Here is a 19,592-nt window from a genome sequence, read left to right on the forward strand (position 1 = left end):
TCTGCCATTGTTGCTTGTTGGCCATGGGTCGTACTGGCTTCCAGTTCAGGTGTTTCTTACATCATAGGCAGCTGAGTTGCCATCTGCAACCGTGGGTTCGGTGGAACGGGAGCAGTACCGTAAGTTAATGTCTTAGTCATCCTCCATTGTAAGGGTTTTTTTTATCCAGAGCTTGGCACTTTTTATGAACTTACCATCCTGTCTCAGATTGTTAAAAAATATTAATCACTAGCTCTTGATTAGCAGAACACCTACAATCAGTTTTGCGCTCAACAAGTTTTCGTTCCATAACTTATCCCAGTATCAGACATATCATGAGCAGGATTTATTTATTATAAACTTGCTAGGCTTATCAGAAAGAATTCTATCTAATGTGTTATAAACTCTGCGTATAGCTAGAATGTTAAAAAATAAACAAAGTGAAGGACTTAGAACTATGGCAGTTTGAGACCTACAGTTGGGGATTCGTGATAGGGGGGAGTGTGATTCTCTTAACAATGTTTCCTTATTTTCTTTTATGAACAATAGCAGAGAAATGGTGTAGGCTGAACATGGTCTTGTAATGAACTCTCATTGAAAAACAAATCTAAAAAATTAATTACTTCTGAAAGTGAATAAGAATATCGCTATCCGGTCCCTAAGGTAGCGCGCATTCACACAGCGAAACACGTTTACTAGAACAATAATCTTTGAAAGAAATAAAGGATTTGAATGATGTAAAGAAAATACATTTTAATTTTTGGACTGATTTGTGTGGAGCATTAATCATTGTGTGACAGTTTTAGGTGCCTATAAACAGCAAAAGTCACAAATAAGCTGGACTACCTGAACACAGTCTATCCTGGGATCAACAAAAAACGTACCAGAAGGCTGCAGACCACTCTGCTGCCGGAATCACTCTCAACCTGCCATGCTGCACTCACATCACACAGCACCTGAAGGAGCTCTTCTGGCTCCCCATTCAGAAACCAGCACAATTTCAACTCCTCACCCACACTTTCAAAGCACTACATAACACTGGACCAGCATTCCTCAACAGTCTCGTCGACTTTCGCAAGCCTTCCAGACACCTCCGTTCATTCAGACTCCTAACTACACAGATCCCACGCATACAGAAACCAGATCCGGCAGTCTAGCTTCTTCTTACATCACTCCAAAAGCATAAAACGACTTGCATCTATCTACACGTAGGAGCCTCCTCCTCACTTCTTGAATTCCACAAGAAGCTGAAAACCTGGCTTTTCGAGTAGTCTCACTAGGCCCTTATAAAAGTGGGCCTAGACTCACACCTGCTTATCTCTAGGATATCCTCCAGGGCTATAGTACGCACTACAAATCTGCATAACATACCAAGGGCCAGATTGTATAAGAACATCACCTATAGGGAAACCAGTACAGGATTTGAATAGCACAAAATCCACCAGGCCATTTTTTTCCATCGCCCCTCATTAAATACTGATGCCATGTCAGCAGAAATAAATATATATATATATATATATATATATATATTACAAAACACAAGTCCGGTGTCTGGCCAGTACCTGCTCACGAGCGGGTCGTCGTTGGGGTCCCGGCGGCCCAAATATCCAAAAGAAATTTCCCATATACAAGGAAACGTTACGACAACACTCCAGAAGTTGCTGTGCTTAAGAATTTATTTGGCAGCAAAACAAACAACGCGTTTCACCAACAGGCTTGATCACGTTTGTCTAGGATACACAATCTCAGTCCTTTTACCATTAACACAATCTAAACATAGAAGAAGGACTTTCGTGAACACCCCCCAGTGCATAATAATAAAGAGCGGACATGTTGGAGTAGTATATTATACGATCACGATGCAGCATAATTTCAATTGATGTCAAATAAGAAAATCAAAAGAACCAAAAACATCAAGGTTATACATGTTCACTTAATTCCGCCATCATTACATCCTGAAAGCCAAACATAATATTCCAAAGTGTAAAAAGAAAGAAAAGCCATATTTACAGATAGGTAATCTCCTACCCCCATTATTTGAGTTTCTAGTGAATACCGCCCAAGTGGGCTATTGTTTTCAAAAAACATCAAGCACGACTTCTTGTCTATAAGTTCCGCCCCAGTGGGCATAAAGTGCTATTGTCATATTTACAAATATAAACATGGTCTTAATTAAATGACATCCCATCAGGATGTTGGCTCAATCTGGATGGCAGTTACATACAGGATATTGGTTCAGCAACCTCTCAGGCTTTGTCTTATGGCAATGCATCACAACGACCGTTCCTCATTAAATTATCAATGGCTCCTGTCCAGGAATATCAACTCCACTAGTCCCAAAGTGCATAGCATCTGTGAATTAATTAAAAACAAGGTGGTATTTACAATTGAGGCGTGTAATGCTTGCGGCTTTCTGCGGACATGCTGATAATAAACATACAAAATTCATATAATGCATTCTATGCTTCAATTCTATCAGCATTTCATTCTGAGTGTCAGATCATAATGGTTACTTTTCTAAGTGAACAGACAATTCCTCATGGTTATTCAACCCCTGTGGGTAAGTACACTCAAAATCAATGATCATTCTTGATTCTAGCTTTCGTAGACATGTGGTTCTATCTCCCCCCGTGGGCCTAGGTCTACCTTCTCCAACACCACCATTTTGAGTAAATTTTCATTTTGGTAGTGTTGTTCAAAGAAGTGCCTCGCAACTGGGTACTGTGCATTATGATTTTTTATGGCCCTCATGTGTTGGAGCACTCTCTCCTTTGCCTTCAGAGTCGTGCTCCCCACATACCACTTATTGCAGGGACAGATTAACAGGTACACACAATACATGGTGTTGCAAGTCAGGGTTTTGCGTATTGTAAAGGTTTTGCCCGTGCTAGGTACCAAGACTTCCCTGCGGTTCTCACTGTTACGACACGCCTTGCATGATCTACAGCATCTAAATCCTGGGATGTCTTTGGTTTTGCTTGCTCCAACCACTGCATTGGGACTTAGTTCATCCCTCAAGGATTTGCTCTTTCTGAAAGTAACCTGGGGGTGATCTTTCAGGTGTGGCTTCAGATGTTGATCTGTCAACAGTACATGCCAATGTCTGTTCAGGATCTTACTCACTTCACTAGACTGGCTTGAAAAGGTGGTTATAAACCTGATCTTAGATTCAGTTTCTGTGTCTGCATTAGTGTTAAGGAGGTCCCTCCTTAATCTAGCATCAGCTTTCGCCACTGCCCCCTGTATGGTTTTATTGCTTTAGCCCCTTTCTCTGAAACGTGTTATCATCCTTGTTTTCTCTGTCTCAAACTGCTCACTGGTACTGCAGTTGCGTTTGGCACGTAGCAGTTCCCCATAGGGGATACTATCTACTAATTGTCTAGGGTGTGCACTTCTTGCATTCAACAGACTGTTGCCCGCCGTGCTCTTTCTGAAAAGACCAGTGGTCACCTTTGTCCCCTGTATCTCTACCAGCACATCCAAAAACTCAATTCTGGACGTATGTATTTCCGCTGTGAATTGTAAGTTCACAGTATTGTTATTGAGCTGACGCACAAACTGTCTAGCCGATGCTTCTGAGCCATTCCAAATCATAAAAATATCATCGATAAACCTCAGCCACAGGACAACCTGGTTGTTAAAGGCGCTTAGTTCATTGGACACCTGCTCCTCCCACCACCCCATGAAGATGTTAGCGTAGCTGGGGGCGAAGCAGGTGCCCATCGCCGTGCCCTGTGACTGACGGTAGACCAACTCATCAAAAATAAAATGGTTATGCGTCAGGCAAAACTCAGTCAAGTCCAACAGCATATTGGAATGTTCCAAGAATGCAATAGATCTTGCTTTTAAAAAGTGTCTCACCGCCTGTAAACCAAGATCATGTTTGATACACGTGTACAAGCTGCTCACGTCCATAGTGACCAACACATAGGTATTCTCCCACACAATACCTTCTATGCTCTTAAGGAAATGTGTCGTATCTTTCAGGTATGCGGGTAGGGCTGCCACAAACGGTCTCAGGAAGTGATCTATATATTGGGATGTGCTCTCTAATAGTGAGCCTATAGAGGACACTATAGGTCTCCCTGGTGGTTCAGTAGCATTTTTGTGTACCTTCGGGAGAAGGTATAAAATCGGAATCCTGGGGTGATCACATTTAAGGAACAAATACTCATCCCATGATAACAAACCCTTGTCCAGGTAGTCTTGTAACTTGGCCTCAAAACTGATCTTAGTCGCTCTAAAGTCTGAAAAGGTGCTCAGTTCATAACAGTTTTTATCTCCCAACTGTCTATGCCCCTCCGCCAGATATTTGTACTTATCCAGAACCACCACATTGCCACCTTTATCCGCATTGCGGATAACAATACTCTCATCAGTTCTTAGACTCTTGATGGCATTATGCTGTTCTAATGTCAGATTTTTCTTATTGTTGGGCATACGTTCAGATCTCAATTTCTTGAGATCAGAAAGTACACCTTTCTCAAAAACTTCGACAGCCTCACAGGTGATCTGCGGAATAAATTTAGATTTAGTTTTAAACGTACTGCCTGGATTCACATGTGTGTCAACATATTCATCTGATAGATAGCTATTCCCCTCCACCACTCCTGATGAAATAACTTCCATAAGTTCAATGTCATTCAAATCCAGATTACTGGTAGAATTGCTTCCCCCAGTAGATGTAGGCTTAAAGGGGTGAGTCTCAAACCACTTCTTTAATTTTAGTTTTCGTGAGAAATAAAATAAGTCAATTCTGGTTTGGGCATAATCGAAGTTGCCAGAAGGGCAAAATGATAGTCCCAGGGCTAGTACCTCTTGTTCACAGACAGTTAAAATTTTATTAGATAGATTGATTACCGTCATGCTTGAGTCTTGTTTCCCCTTGTTGTCATTCCCACGGGCTGTTTTCCGGCGCTGTTGTCTGATTTTTGCTTTCTTGTTCCTCTGGGCCTTCCCCGATTTCCTCTGCCGCGTCCTCTTTGGTTTCCCTGTTCCTGTTGCTGTTCTGTCCTTCCCTGGTTTAATACCTGGAATTGCAATAAAAAACGCTTCCTTACTTCTTCTTGATCATCCTTGGCTGTGTCATTAAGGCCTGTCAGGCTCACATCCTGTAGACTACTGTCTGAAGCATCACTCTCTATTGGTTCAGCTTGTATACTTTGTGGCATGCCTTTGATTGATTTCTGGGTTGATTTATCATATAGTTGATCATACTTTCTATGGAAGGTCAAGGTGCGTCCGCACTGATAGTCTTTGTAATCTCTTATAAATTTTCTTTGTTTCTTTAAAGTTATTTCCTCTTCCAACTTCTGTAGTTTGATCTCCACATTTTTTGAATGGATGTCAAATGCCTCCTTACCCATTATTGGGATTATTTCTTCAATAAGAGCCTCTATTTGTTCCAGTAGTTTTTTGCGGTCTTTGAGCGCATATTTCACCAGGATGCGCATCATGATTGTGGAGCATGCTGTGGAGTTGTTAGACCATTCGTCCAGCATCTCTGGATCTGGATCCTCAAAGGTGGGTACTGTAAATATTCTCAATCCCCGCGGGGCTCTTCCTGCATCCAGGTAGCGCTGCAGTGATTCCGCTTCCCACCATTTGCCAAGCTCTTTCCTTTGGAGTTTTTCCAGTTTGAATAGTAAGGTTTGTACATGCACTTCCTTGCTCATGTGAGCCGCTTGCACTTTTGGATCTGACACTGTGCCCGTTTGCATGAAAAACAGCTTGTCCGCTGCCGCTTTCCGCCTCACATCCATTGCTGCCATAGTATCGTGTATCACGCACTTTTAGAATAGACAAGAAGTCGTGCTTGATGTTTTTTGAAAACAATAGCCCACTTGGGCGGTATTCACTAGAAACTCAAATAATGGGGGTAGGAGATTACCTATCTGTAAATATGGCTTTTCTTTCTTTTTACACTTTGGAATATTATGTTTGGCTTTCAGGATGTAATGATGGCGGAATTAAGTGAACATGTATAACCTTGATGTTTTTGGTTCTTTTGATTTTCTTATTTGACATCAATTGAAATTATGCTGCATCGTGATCGTATAATAGAACAAATAGAGGCTCTTATTGAAGAAATAATCCCAATAATGGGTAAGGAGGCATTTGACATCCATTCAAAAAATGTGGAGATCAAACTACAGAAGTTGGAAGAGGAAATAACTTTAAAGAAACAAAGAAAATTTATAAGAGATTACAAAGACTATCAGTGCGGACGCACCTTGACCTTCCATAGAAAGTATGATCAACTATATGATAAATCAACCCAGAAATCAATCAAAGGCATGCCACAAAGTATACAAGCTGAACCAATAGAGAGTGATGCTTCAGACAGTAGTCTACAGGATGTGAGCCTGACAGGCCTTAATGACACAGCCAAGGATGATCAAGAAGAAGTAAGGAAGCGTTTTTTATTGCAATTCCAGGTATTAAACCAGGGAAGGACAGAACAGCAACAGGAACAGGGAAACCAAAGAGGACGCGGCAGAGGAAATCGGGGAAGGCCCAGAGGAACAAAAAAGCAAAAATCAGACAACAGCGCCGGAAAACAGCCCGTGGGAATGACAACAAGGGGCAACAAGACTCAAGCATGACGGTAATCAATCTATCTAATAAAATTTTAACTGTCTGTGAACAAGAGGTACTAGCCCTGGGACTATCATTTTGCCCTTCTGGCAACTTCGATTATGCCCAAACCAGAATTGACTTATTTTATTTCTCACGAAAACTAAAATTAAAGAAGTGGTTTGAGACTCACCCCTTTAAGCCTACATCTACTGGGGGAAGCAATTCTACCAGTAATCTGGATTTGAATGACATTGAACTTATGGAAGTTATTTCATCAGGAGTGGTGGAGGGGAATAGCTATCTATCAGATGAATATGTTGACACACATGTGAATCCAGGCAGTACGTTTAAAACTAAATCTAAATTTATTCCGCAGATCACCTGTGAGGCTGTCGAAGTTTTTGAGAAAGGTGTACTTTCTGATCTCAAGAAATTGAGATCTGAACGTATGCCCAACAATAAGAAAAATCTGACATTAGAACAGCATAATGCCATCAAGAGTCTAAGAACTGATGAGAGTATTGTTATCCGCAATGCGGATAAAGGTGGCAATGTGGTGGTTCTGGATAAGTACAAATATCTGGCGGAGGGGCATAGACAGTTGGGAGATAAAAACTGTTATGAACTGAGCACCTTTTCAGACTTTAGAGCGACTAAGATCAGTTTTGAGGCCAAGTTACAAGACTACCTGGACAAGGGTTTGTTATCATGGGATGAGTATTTGTTCCTTAAATGTGATCACCCCAGGATTCCGATTTTATACCTTCTCCCGAAGGTACACAAAAATGCTACTGAACCACCAGGGAGACCTATAGTGTCCTCTATAGGCTCACTATTAGAGAGCACATCCCAATATATAGATCACTTCCTGAGACCGTTTGTGGCAGCCCTACCCGCATACCTGAAAGATACGACACATTTCCTTAAGAGCATAGAAGGTATTGTGTGGGAGAATACCTATGTGTTGGTCACTATGGACGTGAGCAGCTTGTACACGTGTATCAAACATGATCTTGGTTTACAGGCGGTGAGACACTTTTTAAAAGCAAGATCTATTGCATTCTTGGAACATTCCAATATGCTGTTGGACTTGACTGAGTTTTGCCTGACGCATAACCATTTTATTTTTGATGAGTTGGTCTACCGTCAGTCACAGGGCACGGCGATGGGCACCTGCTTCGCCCCCAGCTACGCTAACATCTTCATGGGGTGGTGGGAGGAGCAGGTGTCCAATGAACTAAGCGCCTTTAACAACCAGGTTGTCCTGTGGCTGAGGTTTATCGATGATATTTTTATGATTTGGAATGGCTCAGAAGCATCGGCTAGACAGTTTGTGCGTCAGCTCAATAACAATACTGTGAACTTACAATTCACAGCGGAAATACATACGTCCAGAATTGAGTTTTTGGATGTGCTGGTAGAGATACAGGGGACAAAGGTGACCACTGGTCTTTTCAGAAAGAGCACGGCGGGCAACAGTCTGTTGAATGCAAGAAGTGCACACCCTAGACAATTAGTAGATAGTATCCCCTATGGAGAACTGCTACGTGCCAAACGCAACTGCAGTACCAGTGAGCAGTTTGAGACAGAGAAAACAAGGATGATAACACGTTTCAGAGAAAGGGGCTACAGCAATAAAACCATACAGGGGGCAGTGGCGAAAGCTGATGCTAGATTAAGGAGGGACCTCCTTAACACTAATGCAGACACAGAAACTGAATCTAAGATCAGGTTTATAACCACCTTTTCAAGCCAGTCTAGTGAAGTGAGTAAGATCCTGAACAGACATTGGCATGTACTGTTGACAGATCAACATCTGAAGCCACACCTGAAAGATCACCCCCAGGTTACTTTCAGAAAGAGCAAATCCTTGAGGGATGAACTAAGTCCCAATGCAGTGGTTGGAGCAAGCAAAACCAAAGACATCCCAGGATTTAGATGCTGTAGATCATGCAAGGCGTGTCGTAACAGTGAGAACCGCAGGGAAGTCTTGGTACCTAGCACGGGCAAAACCTTTACAATACGCAAAACCCTGACTTGCAACACCATGTATTGTGTGTACCTGTTAATCTGTCCCTGCAATAAGTGGTATGTGGGGAGCACGACTCTGAAGGCAAAGGAGAGAGTGCTCCAACACATGAGGGCCATAAAAAATCATAATGCACAGTACCCAGTTGCGAGGCACTTCTTTGAACAACACTACCAAAATGAAAATTTACTCAAAATGGTGGTGTTGGACAAGGTAGACCTAGGCCCACGGGGGGGAGATAGAACCACATGTCTACGAAAGCTAGAATCAAGAATGATCATTGATTTTGAGTGTACTTACCCACAGGGGTTGAATAACCATGAGGAATTGTCTGTTCACTTAGAAAAGTAACCATTATGATCTGACACTCAGAATGAAATGCTGATAGAATTGAAGCATAGAATGCATTATATGAATTTTGTATGTTTATTATCAGCATGTCCGCAGAAAGCCGCAAGCATTACACGCCTCAATTGTAAATACCACCTTGTTTTTAATTAATTCACAGATGCTATGCACTTTGGGACTAGTGGAGTTGATATTCCTGGACAGGAGCCATTGATAATTTAATGAGGAACGGTCGTTGTGATGCATTGCCATAAGACAAAGCCTGAGAGGTTGCTGAACCAATATCCTGTATGTAACTGCCATCCAGATTGAGCCAACATCCTGATGGGATGTCATTTAATTAAGACCATGTTTATATTTGTAAATATGACAATAGCACTTTATGCCCACTGGGGCGGAACTTATAGACAAGAAGTCGTGCTTGATGTTTTTTGAAAACAATAGCCCACTTGGGCGGTATTCACTAGAAACTCAAATAATGGGGGTAGGAGATTACCTATCTGTAAATATGGCTTTTCTTTCTTTTTACACTTTGGAATATTATGTTTGGCTTTCAGGATGTAATGATGGCGGAATTAAGTGAACATGTATAACCTTGATGTTTTTGGTTCTTTTGATTTTCTTATTTGACATCAATTGAAATTATGCTGCATCGTGATCGTATAATATACTACTCCAACATGTCCGCTCTTTATTATTATGCACTGGGGGGTGTTCACGAAAGTCCTTCTTCTATGTTTAGATTGTGTTAATGGTAAAAGGACTGAGATTGTGTATCCTAGACAAACGTGATCAAGCCTGTTGGTGAAACGCGTTGTTTGTTTTGCTGCCGAATAAATTCTTAAGCACAGCAACTTCTGGAGTGTTGTCGTAACGTTTCCTTGTATATGGGAAATTTCTTTTGGATATATATATATATATATATATATATATATATATATATATATATAAATACAAATTAGGCGTTAGCTATTAATAGGCTATTTTACTTTGTAAAAGCCTGACTGATTTTTTTTTTTAGTGTGGTTGTGACATTTCCATCACAGAACAGAGTCTTATTACGATTTGAGGAGATGTGTGAACAGTGGAGGTGAAATGTTTGAGTGTGTCTGAATTGATCTTTTGTAAGTTTCATGGGTGAGGCCAGAGGTTTACGAAAGCTGTGTACGATCGTATGCATGCCGATTAACCGGCTGGTGTGAATATGCAGTGACTTGCTGGTGAAAGTGCAGCTGAGTGCTTTAATTGACAGTTAATTTCATATTATGACTATGTTGCATACAGCTAAAAGTTCTGTTCTTTATGTTGAGGTGCTCTTCTTGTGTAGATGTCTTGTGCGATTCACTCTAGGTACAGCTGGTGTGGTTATCCCTTCTTGGTTTCTCGTAAAAAATTGGTTATCAAAAAAAATGTCTGTTCTAATGTGTTTTTTAGAATGTATGGTATGTCATGGTGGACCATGCTGTTGTGAACACAGTGATACGCAACTACATATTGTATCTGTGCTGTGTTGGAGGTGTGTGTCGCGATCTGCCTAGCAAATTGTGAGTTCCGTGATACCCAACTACATGGAGTATGTGAGCAGTGATAGATGTGCATGCATTGTTATTTCTAATTTCTGATTTCTAATGTCTAATGTTGTAGGATATCCATATAAACTGTGATGTCTAACTGGCGATGTGTACTGTTGTGAGCTTGGAGATCTTCATCCATATGAAATATCTTAGCAATCTTCCCCTCAGCAGACTCTTTGCCTTTCTGAAGAGTTCAAAAATAGTAAACAGAATTTTCAAGGGCTATACAGCACTAGCTGTGCTTCAACCCTCAATCAACAAAAAATGTGTCTTGCAGGCTATTAAACTGTATTTTTACAGAATACACTGGTGAGGACTGCGAAAGGCTTGTGACCGGTGTGTAGATTCACCCAAATGTATATACAAGCCCTGGTCCCTTTGGAGAGCTGGTGATTGTTAGGTCTCGCCTAGACGAAAGCAAAGCGAAGCTTTGCTGTCTAGGGCGAGACGACTTATGTTGTTACTTCTGGGGGAATGAGGACAGCAATGTTGCACGCGCTTTCTCTTTCCGAGATTGTACCTCGTGAGCGCGCACGTCGTCACTCACGCATGCGCACAAAGAAAGCCATACACACACTGCATATACACACACGCACCCCCCCTTAAACATACACACGCGCACACAGACAGACGCACGCACAAACACACTCAAACAGACACACACACACACACGCGTACACCCCACCCCCACTCACCCCTCCTCTCACTCAACACACTCACCTGTTCTGGCGGCGGATCTGCATTTCGGGCGGCGGTAGCGCTTTGCGGGGCTCTCTCGCCACATGAGAGGCCCGCCTTCCCCATCCGCCCGCTCTTCACCCGGTCCCCCATCTCGGGACGGGGACTCAATGCGGAGCCTTCGTGGCTCCTCGGCCAGCTCTCTCTCCCTCTCGGCGCGATGGGGCGGAACTTCCGGTTGGGGCCGCGCTGTGATTGGCCGGCTTCCGGGTCGTCGCAGGCAGCCCGGCGGGGATTTGGTTTTTTAAATGTTGGCCTAGTTTTTGCCATGTAATTACGCGAAGTAGCCCAGTGGCCTAATTTCGGGGATTTTGTGTAACCAGCAGAGTGCGAAATTCCCGAATGTACGTGAATTATGCTGTCTATGGCCTGGTTCTAACCCAGAGGAGCATATTCATGAAACGGTTAGTGGTTCTTGCTTCTCGCACTGCTACCAGGCAAGCACAAGGCTGTGATTGTTTACCAGTATACATATTTACGATGCTGGTCTGTCTTATCCGTGGATCCCCCGCTTACTTTGTTTTGTAGTGCCTCACAACTCAGTCCTCTATGCCTTTTGGCTCTCTTACAACCACAATTGATCGTTTTATTTACCATGGTTAGTCTTTTGTGTAATGTTTATGTTCGAAAAGCACAAAGGTCATTGAAGCACGTTTGTTGGCTTACTTGTTACCGCCTTGTCCTCTTTTACTACGGGCCATTTTGACAGGCCAAAGCCATCTTTGTACAGTGACGTATGAGGACTTCTAATACTTTTCATGAGGCCACTTAAACTAAATTGTTTACATTTGGCAGAGGCTGCTTAAATTATTTGTTTACATTTTCCACTGCAAATCGAGCGAATAGCCTAGAATCGAATGTTGAGTCGACATGGAGACTTGAATCCTGCTCTTCAGCTCCAAAGCCATGCCGCATTAGCTATTACACCATATGGTGTTCCTTTCTCTGTGAAGCAGATTTTAGCAGATGAAGGGTTGTCCGTAATGCTGCTTTTAGCAGATGTAGGTATTTTAACTTCGGGAGTGGATGATGGTATTCAGTAATTGACTTTTTTAAAACCATGTCATTCACAGGATGTTAAGCTGCTTCGAGATTCAAACCGGATTGCCCAGCTCTGGCCGTGACGTCACTGGACTAGTGTCTGCACCATATAAATTTAACAATGGCGGCAATAAAACTACTGTTTCAGGCAGTGGAACAAATTTTTCGGACACACCCAGCGCCAATTTCAGGGTGTCCATGGGAGGTACCTAACTCTTAGGTATACATAGCCCTTTATGCCTACGAGTTAAGCACGTTCCAGTAAAAGTAATTTCTGATGTGCCGTAGGCAGACTTACTTATGTGTTAAAGTATTGCCTTCTCAACCTCACACAGAGAAAGGCATGGCAGTTCCACGACCCGCTCACGCCCGGTATTATGACAGGCACTGTGATTGTCACCATGCGGTCAAGGATACTGGATGGAGCTGTACAACACAACAGACTTCGTCTGCTCCATTCGGTGTCGAACAACCCCATTCTCTCTCAAGTCTCACTCCATCAATTGTTAGAGGCTTGTTAAAGGGTAATTGCTCTCACCGACATCTTCGACGTTCTCTGCACGGCAGAAGCCTCCATATCATATGCTGTCCTAAGATCCAGAGGCACACAAAAGGAGACGTCAGAAATTGTAGAGCACATAGAGTACAGCTTTAGCAAAGGCCCCTTCCCTCGCTCCACAAAGAGACCTTTTCAACAGTGGTCACACCCATTCGTTTGCTAGCCTAGATGAAAGTTGCACCTTTTGACCAAGGATGGTGAAGAATTATTTGTTAGCTGTGCGACACATATAGTAGTGAGTTTTTGATAACCAGATAGCTAGATCTGAGAGGCGGGCAAAAAAGGAACATTCTCACTAGTGCTCTGGTTAGATAGATCATGTTATCCTTTGCCCAATTAAGGCACTAAGAGCATGACTTGTCTTGTTAGGTTATTTTGTGCACGGTGGCTGGAAGCATGAATATTTTAATAAATCGCTTCTGTAATATATATCCTATTGGCTTTGGATTACACAGAAGAAAACAGCACCAAACACTTGTCTCTCCTGCCTCCGACATTTCATTTGGGTGTTTTTTCTTTTTCTATCTATCGTGATGTGAGGGGGCCAACTGCTGTTATATTCCATTACAACTGCTGTTACATTCAAGTATTGTTTTCTCAGTTAAAATGAAACTATATCTACAGTGGTAAATTAACTAACTCACTCAAACGCATCATTGATCTCCCGGGCGCATGCATAATACTATATACTGACTGTGAGTTGTAATGCAGCACCACAGATAAATTACTCTGCTACTGTAATCAAGCAGCGATGATATGAATTCATATTGAATCTTGTTTATTTAAATATTGCACATATATCAAGATGGGTGACCTGGTTCAAATTAACTGGGACATTTTAACCTGTGCTGTTCCTTATAAGCTTTCACACACTGCGTGTGATGAGTGATCACTCCATAAAAGTGCTGAATATTTCTGTTACCTGGGACCATTCTTTCTGGCTAATCTACATTTGTGGAAAATTACAAAATGTACATGCGAATAAAGTTTTTTTTTTTTCAAAACCAATTTTATTGAGCAAGTAGGCAATAAGAGAGTGGCATCCCACCAATCGGAGATCACCACCAACATTACAGGCACAGTATATCAGATAATCAGCAATTATTCAAATATGCAGTGAAAATAAGCTCTATATTAACAAACCCCGAACCCACCCGGCCCCACGACCCCTGTCCCCCCCCCCAACTCCCAGCAACTCCCCCCCACCCCCCCATGCACGTGTACATACAGCAGCGGATTAAGGGTATAGGCGTAGTGTTACAGGAGTGTCACAGAGTCTGGCCTACAACGTCCATTCAATCAGGTGTCCTCTTCTCGCTCCACGGGGGGATCCAGGGACAGACCCCGGTACTCGGCCCACCGCTTCCAAATTTTGTAGTGTTTGCGAGGGCAGCCCCTCGCCTCAAAGATCGGCCTCTCAAGGCCCATGAAATAGTCCAGGCCTGCCTTCCACGCTGACAGGGGATGGGGCCCTCACACTCTTCCACGCCTGTGCTAGGTCTCGCTTGGCTGCAACCAGCCCCAGAAGCAACAAATGACGCTTATAGACGTTCCCACCAATACCCTCCATAATATGCAGCAACCCCAACCGGTGGGTGCGGGGAAGGTCCCAGCCCAGGACTTCAGATAGACAGCCCCACACGCCTCTCCAAAAGCCAGACAGCCTGCCACACGACCACACAGTATGCAACAGGGATCCAGGCACCATTCCGCAGCGCAGACATTCTGGGGACGCAATCAGCCCAGCTCTCCACAGTCGTTCGCGGGTGTAGTAGGCCCGGTGCAAGTATTTAAATTGGATGAGCCGGAGCCGTACAGCAATGGCGGCCCCACATGGGGATTCAAGTGCTTCTCTCCAATCGTCGTCATCTAGGGGCCCCACGTCCACCTCCCAAGCAGCCCGAAGAGAGTGTAGGGTAGAGGAGCAATGGATAACTAGTGTCTGGTATATCCGGGATACCTTCCTATCTCCCAGGTCTCCCATAAAGACCTTCGCCTCGACAGGACTGAATTCAGGCAAGGAGTCCAGGTTAGCGATGCTCGGGGTGAGGGCATGACGTAGTTGCAAATATCGGAAAAACTGGGACTGAGGCATTTGGAACTCCGTACGTAGTTCCTCGAACGATTTGAGGGTAGTACCGGACATGACTTGGCCCAGTAGCGAGATACCTATCGCCTCCCAACCCTCAAAGCCTGCCAGGGCCGCGAGCTCCGGGAGTAGGCCATTATGCCAGAGCGGCGTCTCGGCCGTCAGCTTGCCCCACCAGCCCATGCGGCGGAGGGTCTGTCTCCACACCGCAAAGACCACCCTGGTAACCGACGGCAATGCACGACGCAGACGAACTGAGTATAAAATGGTGTGCAGCGTGTGATCGCCCATGAGCGCCCGCTCCAATGCATACGCTGGGTCCCCCCTGTCACTGTACCACCACTCATTAAGAACTAGCAGTTGGGAGGACTGGTAGTACGAGAGGAGATCAGAGGCGGCCAGGCCCCCGCAATAGGTGGACAGGAAGCACGTTTTCAATGCCACCCTGGCCGCTCCACCGGCCCACAGAAAACGACCCAGCGTCGAGTTGACTTGGCGAAACCATTGCAGACCGATAGGGTAGGGGAAGTTTTGTAACTGGTATAGCAGTCGAGGAAGCGCCACCATTTTGAAGATGGCCGACCTCCCAAAGATATTGAGGGGCATTCTGGACCAAGTCTTGACATCGGCCTGGACCCGTTCCCAAACCGGTAGGACGCCACGATTCCACGCCACGGCGCGTGATTCCGAGAGATAGACGCCAAGGTATTTCAGCCCGTCCGTCGCAACTCGCAGTCCTGCAGCCCAGGGGTCCACCACGACTCCGCCACCCAGCACCCATAGAGTGGACTTGCGAAGGTTGAGCCAAAGGCCGGAGACCTCACCAAAGAGGCGCATGACCTCCAGTACCCGGGGACCCGAACGCTGCAGGTCGGTAATGAAAAGGAGAATATCATCTGCATATAATGCGATTCTATCCACCAGGTCTCCACCCCACTCAAACCCGCGTATCTGGGCATCCGCGCGCACCCGGGATGCTAGGGGCTCCATTGCCAGGGCAAACAGGTACGGGGACAGCGGGCAACCCTGTCGGGTACCGCGTCCAATTTGAAAGCGCCCGGACGTGGCTCCGGCCACCCGGACTGAGGCCGTGACGTTGGTGTACAGTAGTTTCAAATACGATAGGAACACCGGACCGAGGTTTAGGCGGGGCAAGAGCGTAAACAGGTAGGCCCAACTCACTGAGTCAAAGGCCCTGTCCACATCCGCTAGTAGAAGCGCTGCCCGCTCACCCCGAGCCCCCATGGCATCTATCGCCGCCTGCGCCCGCCGGATATTGTGGCGGGTTGCCCTGTGAGGCATGAACCCGGCCTGATCAGGGTGGACCAAGGCGGTAATATGAGGCAGCAGGCGGTTTGCCAAGGCCTTAGCCAAGACCTTGGCCTCTACATTCAGCAGCGAAATAGGACGATATGAGTCGTGCCTGTCTGGGGCCCTGCCAGGTTTCGGAAATACCACGATCTCGGCATGGCGCCAATCCGGCGGCAGCTCCCCCACCGCCCGTGCTGCCTCAAGCGCACGTCTGTATTGGGGCCCCAGTTGAAGGTGGAACTTTTTGTAGAATTCGCATGGGTAACCACTCGGGCCCAGCGCCTTCCCCGTATTGAGTTGTCCCAGCGCGTCCCCGAGTTCCTCGGCCGTAAGCGGGACCTCAAGCGCAGTTCTAGTGTCGTCGGAGACGGCCTGTGGCAGCAGGTCATCAAGATACGCAGAAAGCTCCTCCAATGCCAGGGAGTCCTGGGGGGCGTATTGTGTCTCGAAGTAATGGGCGAAGCTAGCTGCGAGACAAGCCGGATCCGTCACCACCGAGCCATCTTCCGCCGTGAGGCCAGGCAGCGTGAGAGGCTGGAAGGTAGCCTGACACAGCCGGTGGAGCATTGTGCAGGACTTGTCCCCCCATTGATAAACCCTGCTACGCGTGGCGAGCCACGCCTGTCTGGCCTCATCACGCAAGACCGAGGCATAGGACTGCTGCGCCTGCAAGAGCTGCCGTACCGCAGTCTCATCCCCACCCTCCCGGCCACGCCGCTCCAAGATCTCTACTCGGGCCGCAGCTGCCGTAATGGCCTCCCGGCGCTTTCGTCGGGCGGCTGCACACCAGGCGATATCAACACCCCGTATAGTGGGCTTCAATGCCTCCCACACCGTTACTGCGCCAACGTCCCCCTCCGGATTTTCGCGCCAATAATTATCGATTGCTTCGCGCAAGTGATGTACGTATTCCGGGTGTTGTAGATGCCACGAAGACATCCGCCAACGAAACGGTTGTCGGTGCGTGAGAAGGTCTATGGTGGCCACTACTGGGGAGTGATCTGACAGACCCCTGGGCAGGATAGCAGCGTCTCTCACACGACTCAGACAGGCACCAGGCATAAAGATGTAGTCGAGTCTCGAGAAGGAACCATGCACTGCCGATACATACGTGAACTCACTTGCAGCAGGGTGAAAATGGCGCCACACATCAACCCAGTCCAGGCTGTCCGCCGTTGCGCGCAGTTTAGTATGCGGGGGAGAGGAGGAGGAATCCATTGCCACAGGCGCACATCGCCGACGGTCCAAGCTCACATCCATAACATCATTCCAATCGCCCCCAACCACCGTCAACACCTCCGGCATGTCATCCCACACAGCAAAGAGTCTCTCCGACAAGGCCCACTGCATAGGAGGAGGGGCATAGACACTGCCAAAAATCACTGGCTCGGCACCCATCCGTCCCTTGATGAAAACAAAGCGGCCCTGGGGGTCTATCCACTGCCTCTCATGAACGTACGCCACCCTGCGATGAACTAAGATAGCCACCCCCCTCGATCCCCTCGCAAAGCCGGCATGATAAACCTGCTGAAAACCAAATCTCTGGAGGCTCAGGACCTTAGAGCCTAGCATATGAGTTTCTTGGAGCAGCAGCACATCCATCGCTTCCCTCTTCCCCCAGCGCAACACTGCTCCACGTTTGATTTTATCGAGCATCCCTCGCACGTTCCATGTTACAACTCGGATGACCTTATTAGGAAGCACAGCAGTTGGATCAGCCATCATCAAGACAGTCACCCCCGGCAGGCCCTCCGCGCCACCCCAACACACCCCACCATTCGTAAGATCCACCATCAATATACACGTGCAGTCCCACCCCCCCAGCCCCAAACAGCAACAAACCAACCCTTCCCCCCTCCCCGCTCCCCCACCCCAATACCTCATAGAACACTGAAGTATCTGTCGCGGCATGGAGAGACCCGGGTCCAGAACCGAGGACCAAGGGCCCACCATACCAATGGATCCCAACACCCCGGTCACCACTCACTCACCCCCCTCCCACACCCACAGCTCGTGAGGGTCTAAGGCCCTTAGAAGTCGCCTCCCGAGCCCCACAGCATTCCCACAGAGAGCCCCATATCGTGACATGCGTAGAAAGTCTGGCCCCATCGGGTCCCCAGTAGCTGATCAAGTACAGAGTAGGGCAACACATTACCAGACAGGATCAAGGTCCAGGCCCCCCCAGAGTTCAGCTGCCAGCATCCGAGTGTTCAGAGTCCATAGTGCCACTGGTCTGTGTCGCACTGACTGAGGCCGACCGTTTACGTGACCTGGACCTCCGAGGTCGCCCCTTCCGGTTCGGGTGGTTCGTCCGCTCCTGCGATGATCCCCTCGATCCGCCCGGGTTCAGCCCCGGCTGGGGATGCGGCCTGACTCTTACCGCCTCGTCCGTCCACCGAAAGACCTCCTCGGGTGAATCGAAAAAATGTGTCCGGGACTGGTGCACCACCCGCAGGCGGGCCGGGTAGAGGAGAGAATACTGGAGTTTCAGACCCCGCAATTTAGCTTTAGCGGCCACAAATGACTGTCTCTGCTGCTGCACCAGCTTCGTATAATCCGGAAAGATCATAATAGTGTGATTTTCATAGGAGAGCGAACCCTTTTTCCTTGCCTCTCGCAAAATGACATCTCGGTCATGGTAATTCAAAAGTCTTGCAATTACAGGCCGGGGGCGCTCACCTTCCGGCGGCCGTTGTGTCAGGGCCCTGTGTGCCCTTTCAATCACGAAACAATTGGACAGTGCCCCCTCCGGTAGCCAGTCCCCCAGCCATTGAGTCAAAAACTGTACCATGTCGTCTTTCTCACACCTCTCCGGAAAACCTATAAATCGTAGGTTGTTTCTCCTTGCGCGTCCTTCGGCATCCTCCACCCGGGTAGCGAGTGTCTTCTGGTTGCGCTCCACCTTCGCCAGTCTCTGCTTCAGCGCGCCAATGTCCGTCTCCGTCACCGTGATGCGAGATTCGGTCTCAGTAATCCGCTCCACAGCATTGCGGAGATCCTGGCGCAGCAGCGTAACGTCAGCACCCACGGCCCCGATCTTGGCATCAAGCATGTCCCGGGACTGGGTGATGGCCGCCAAGATCGCCGCATTGTCCGGCCCCGTCCCGCTGCCACTGCTGGACGCCCCTGATCCCCCACTGGGCCCCGTGAATTTGTCGATTGGGCCTTGTTTAGGCGGGCCTCCTCCACCGCCCCTGGTCATTGTTACCTGTAATCCCAACGTTGTCTCGCACCAGGCTGCCGTCTGCGGCCTCGGCGCCGGAGACCTCCGCCCAGCCGGACCGTCCACTCAAGATCAGGGCGGACACCTCCCGTATCAACCAACAGCCAGTCTCCAGGAGCAGA

At 46.9% G+C, this 19,592-nt stretch overlaps 1 protein-coding gene across 3 annotated transcripts in view; it reads left to right on the forward strand.

Annotated features, from left to right (window-relative positions):
- Positions 1–19,592, forward strand: part of JAK1 (Janus kinase 1) — a 490,769-nt gene that overhangs the window by 60,988 nt on the left and 410,189 nt on the right. The window contains exons 2-3 of one of the 3 annotated variants that reach the window (XM_078669071.1): positions 6,417–6,586; positions 9,096–9,223. The exons of 1 other annotated variant lie outside the window; for it this stretch is intronic. In XM_078669071.1, the coding sequence (XP_078525197.1) occupies positions 9,176–9,223 (48 nt within the window). In that variant the 5' untranslated portion in view covers positions 6,417–6,586; positions 9,096–9,175. Of the gene's footprint in view, positions 1–6,416; positions 6,587–9,095; positions 9,224–19,592 lie in introns of those variants that run through there. One more of the 3 variants, XM_078669099.1, reaches the window with a different exon arrangement.

Source organism: Lissotriton helveticus, chromosome 1_2 (genome assembly GCF_964261635.1).
Source record: "Lissotriton helveticus chromosome 1_2, aLisHel1.1, whole genome shotgun sequence".
Classification (NCBI taxonomy): domain Eukaryota; kingdom Metazoa; phylum Chordata; class Amphibia; order Caudata; family Salamandridae; genus Lissotriton; species Lissotriton helveticus.